At 37.7% G+C, this 4114-nt stretch overlaps 1 protein-coding gene across 4 annotated transcripts in view; it reads left to right on the forward strand.

Moving 5' to 3' along the window:
- The window catches only part of ACSBG1 (acyl-CoA synthetase bubblegum family member 1), an 80386-nt gene that overhangs the window by 74776 nt on the left and 1496 nt on the right, over positions 1-4114 (forward strand). For all 4 annotated transcript variants that reach the window (XM_072402056.1, XM_072402057.1, XM_072402058.1 and 1 more), the window contains 3 exons: positions 1975-2192; positions 3401-3540; positions 3622-3868. In XM_072402056.1, the coding sequence (XP_072258157.1) occupies positions 1975-2192; positions 3401-3540; positions 3622-3868 (605 nt within the window). The remainder of the gene's footprint in view (positions 1-1974; positions 2193-3400; positions 3541-3621; positions 3869-4114) is intronic.

A 4114-nucleotide genomic window follows, 5' to 3' on the forward strand; every position in this document is an offset into this window, starting at 1 on the left:
GACTTATCAGTCTGCTGTTTCTCTTTTCACTGTCTCAACACAGGCTGGGGGAGGGGCTGGACCTGTCAGCAACAGGTAAAAATCTGATCCCCTACCCTGCTATAGCCAACTGTATTGTATGGCAGAACAGAATAAATCTCAGAATTGGATAGACATAATTAAAAATCTAAAATTGCCCACTTATATTCATTGTATTTGTGTATTTCTCTTTGTCTAAAAGTTAGCTTTAAGTATGAAATAGTCTCAAATACCCTTCCAGACTCTCTGTGGGATGAAAGGAAAGCACTGTAAGTAAACAAATGCAAACTGCGCTGAACAGTGCTATCGAGTTATCAATGGGAATTGGCAGACAGGAGAAAAATATAGAATGACCTCATGAGAGGGTTAATGATTAATAAATGTCTGGGCACTCACTTGGCCAAGTAGGTGAGTAGGATGGAGTGTTTACCTTCAGTGCAGGAAAGTAAAGTCTCTAGCCTGGCATGGATGGTGATCAAATGTTTAAACAACTGAAATACACTTATAAGTACTAAACAGCTGATTTGTTCTATAGTAGTTATTCCTGCAGTGCAGGTACCCCTGCTGTACAGAACAGTCAGAGTCCTTAATCCTACCCACAACAAACAAGAAGTAGAGCTCCTTCACAGACTCGTCCCTAAAATGCAACACTGTGAATCACAGTGATTCACACTGAGAATTACCTTGTATTCAAGTTTGAATCTTTCTGTGCAATGAGTATGGTACATATTGTGTGAATGAATATCTTTTTTAAAACAAATAAAATAAGTTGTGATTTTTATTATCTGCCTGTTCTGCCACCACCTTTATGTTAAATAACTAAATATCCAAATAAAGGTGACCTAAGGTTTGATTGCTTCTCATATTGCTAGAGATGCCATGTTGTATTCTTCTGTAGATATTCTTTACCACAGTTAAATTGTTACATATCTTCTCCATGAGCTGCCTATTCTGATAATTCCTGTACAATAAACATGAGTTTATTGGAAAACCTTGACAAAAAGGGCAGAATGGTGACACATTACTACAGGTAATCATGTCTATCAGTCCATGGTACATAAAGTTTCTACCCATGTTTCTTCCTCTTACTGACTCTTTCTACGATTTATAACCATTCATTTAAAAAATTTGATGAAGTTCCTCCGTAATGTATGTTTTACAATCGGAAGACAAGGATTTTGCATTGCAAAAAGCTTTCTTCAGACATTAATGTAATTTATTCACTATTGATTTTAAAGTGTTATAAAATATGTCAGTGCTATAAAAATTCATAAAATGAATAAATCAACCTTTCTCTGTAGCTTAGTTACTTAGAATATATTTAAACTGATGTTATTCGAATCTCAGCCGGGACACTATCTGCATGGAGTTTACAGGTCCTCCTCGTGTTTGCGTGGGATTCCTCCGGATTTTCCGGTTTCCTCCCACATTCCAGAAACATTCAGTTAGGTTAATTGGCTTCCCTAATTGTCCTTTGACTGTTACAATGACATATGACTATGGTAGGGACATTGGATTGTGAGCTCTTTTGAGGAACAGCTACTGACATGACTATAGACTTTGTAAAGTGCTGCGTAATATGTTGGCGCTATATAAATACTGCGTAATAATAATTGCATCAATGCTTCCGTTGTCACACAACCAGCTCTTAAAATCTTTAAGAATCTTTTTAGTTTGTGTGCAATCTTACGGCTAACTAGTTTTGCCAACCAAGACCTGGTTTGACAAGACCATGGTACTCCCTCACATTTGGTTTTGTATACAATATCATTTATGGCCACCTAAAATGTTAAATTCAGCTGTAACATTGTAATATTCTTTATTTTAGTTCATGATATTATGAAAAGCAAGTCTTGTTATTGCCATGAATGGATGCTTAGGTCAGCAGATAATTAACCTGTTAACCCCTTTATACAATTCTTGTACTGGACATCTAACAATAAAGTCTTTTTACAGCTGTGGTAAGGCTGTGCCTGGATGTCAAATGAAAATAGTTAACAAGGACTCAGAAGGAAATGGAGAAATCTGTTTTTGGGGCCGGACAGTTTTTATGGGATATCTGAACATGGAAGACAAAACTAAAGAGGTTTTTGATGAGGATGGCTGGTTACATTCAGGGGACATTGGTAAAATGGACTCCGATGGCTTTCTGCAGGTGACAGGCAGAATTAAAGGTATTTTTTTTTTCAAAATGTCTTTTACAATGTCTCAGTTCCTTGAAAAATGCAGTTGTCCTTGGCTAAGTTGATGCATAGCCCTTCAGAAGTTGAAGGTATCATGGCCTGTAGCAATATCTGACCTCATTTCTACACTCCCTTTTTGGTTAGAATGCATATTCATTTACTAATTTTACTTTCATTCTCTCATAGACATCACCTATCTCTGTAACAGTAGCCAAACCCTTCTTTAATGCTATTCTGTTTATTGGTATCTGTTAGGACGAGTAGTCTCTACTGTCTTCAGACACCTGGTTCCTGAGGCTGTTATTTTGAAGTCTCTGAAATGCAAGTTAGCAGTCCTCATGGTTGCTTCAGCTTTTCTTCTGTTTGAATTTCAAGCCAGCAAACTGTTTTGCCCCCTGCCAAAGCCCAATTTCCCTGTGCTACCCTATGTTGAAATTGAAGCTGAGCTAAAGCATGTCACATTTTACTCACTTGTCGGCCTGTAGTTTTTTCAAAGCCAATGAGGACAAGGCCTCTGGTTGTCTGGTTCTAAGCACATCACAGGGTTCTTTGCTTTGCAGATTTTTGTAGGGCTAATACCAAGATATTAGTGATAGGGGCAGTATATCAATACCTAAAAATTCTTTCACATACTATTTCACATACTGAGCAAAGCAAAGGCAAACTAATGCAAAATAATAGAAGTACCTAAACTTACTGCATTTGGATTCTTGCCTGTAGTTTGATGCCTGTGTGTACATGTGCCATAATGCTGCAGTGAGATATCCTTCCTCAGAACTAGTACTATGCTAGGAAGCTGCGTAATGGAAGCTATGACAATAAAACGCCTACCAAGACAGCTGTCCTTTAAGTGATTAACAAATGCAGCTTGCTGGCACCCCAATAAACTTCCCATCTCATATGCCTTTCTAGACAAGGGTTCATAAGAAGTAATCATTTACATTCCTAATATATGCTCCACTTGCATTTTTGCATCTTGTGTAGTTACTCCTACTTGTATACTGGGAAAAACACATTTGTCCAGAAAAATGCATCATATATAATTGATTCCAGTAAGGTAAGAGATGGCCCAATAACTTTGTGATTTCCTACTCTGTACAATGATAGCTTGCTTGGATAACAATCCATTTTCCTCCATACATACATAATAAAGCATTATACTATATATTGTGTAGAATAGATGTATCTTCTGTCCACAGAACTAATCATCACTGCTGGTGGGGAGAATATACCACCTATCCCTATAGAAGATTCCATTAAGAGTCACCTATCAATTGTGAGCAATGCAGTGCTTATTGGTGACAGGAGGAAATTTCTTTCAATGCTTCTTACCCTAAAGGTATGAAATGTTTTTTTTATTTTTTCATTTGCAGTTTAGTTACATATGGCGCACAGAACTGCACAATATTTTTCTCCCCAGTGCACAGTAGACCCAGAAAGCATGGAGCCAATGGATAATCTAACCCAGGAAGCAATCCGATTTTGTATTGATGCTGGCAGTAGGGCCACAACAGTAACTGAGATTGTGGGACAGAAGGACCAAGCTGTATATAGAGCAATCCAAGAGGGTATAGACAAGGTCAACAGTGAAGCAGTTTCTAATGCCCAGCGAATTCAGAAATGGACAGTACTGCCTAAGGATTTTTCAATATCAGGAGGAGAAATGGGTGAGTAAAACACATTATATGGTGCTACACTGACTAAATCTTCTGACGGAATTCCTAAAATAGATTTGCCCCATTCTTCATGAAAAAAATAATAATAATTTGACAGGCATACCTACCCTTCAGGCCCTTGTCCTTCTGTGTTAACGGTGCCTCATAAGATTGATTTGCAAAGGTTTTGGGTAAAATGGGAAAGGGTTAAACCTCCTACAGAGGAAAAATCTAAAATTTAGGAGTTGTGACCAGAGG

Source organism: Pyxicephalus adspersus, chromosome 2, assembly GCF_032062135.1.
Source record: "Pyxicephalus adspersus chromosome 2, UCB_Pads_2.0, whole genome shotgun sequence".
Classification (NCBI taxonomy): Eukaryota; Metazoa; Chordata; class Amphibia; order Anura; family Pyxicephalidae; genus Pyxicephalus; species Pyxicephalus adspersus.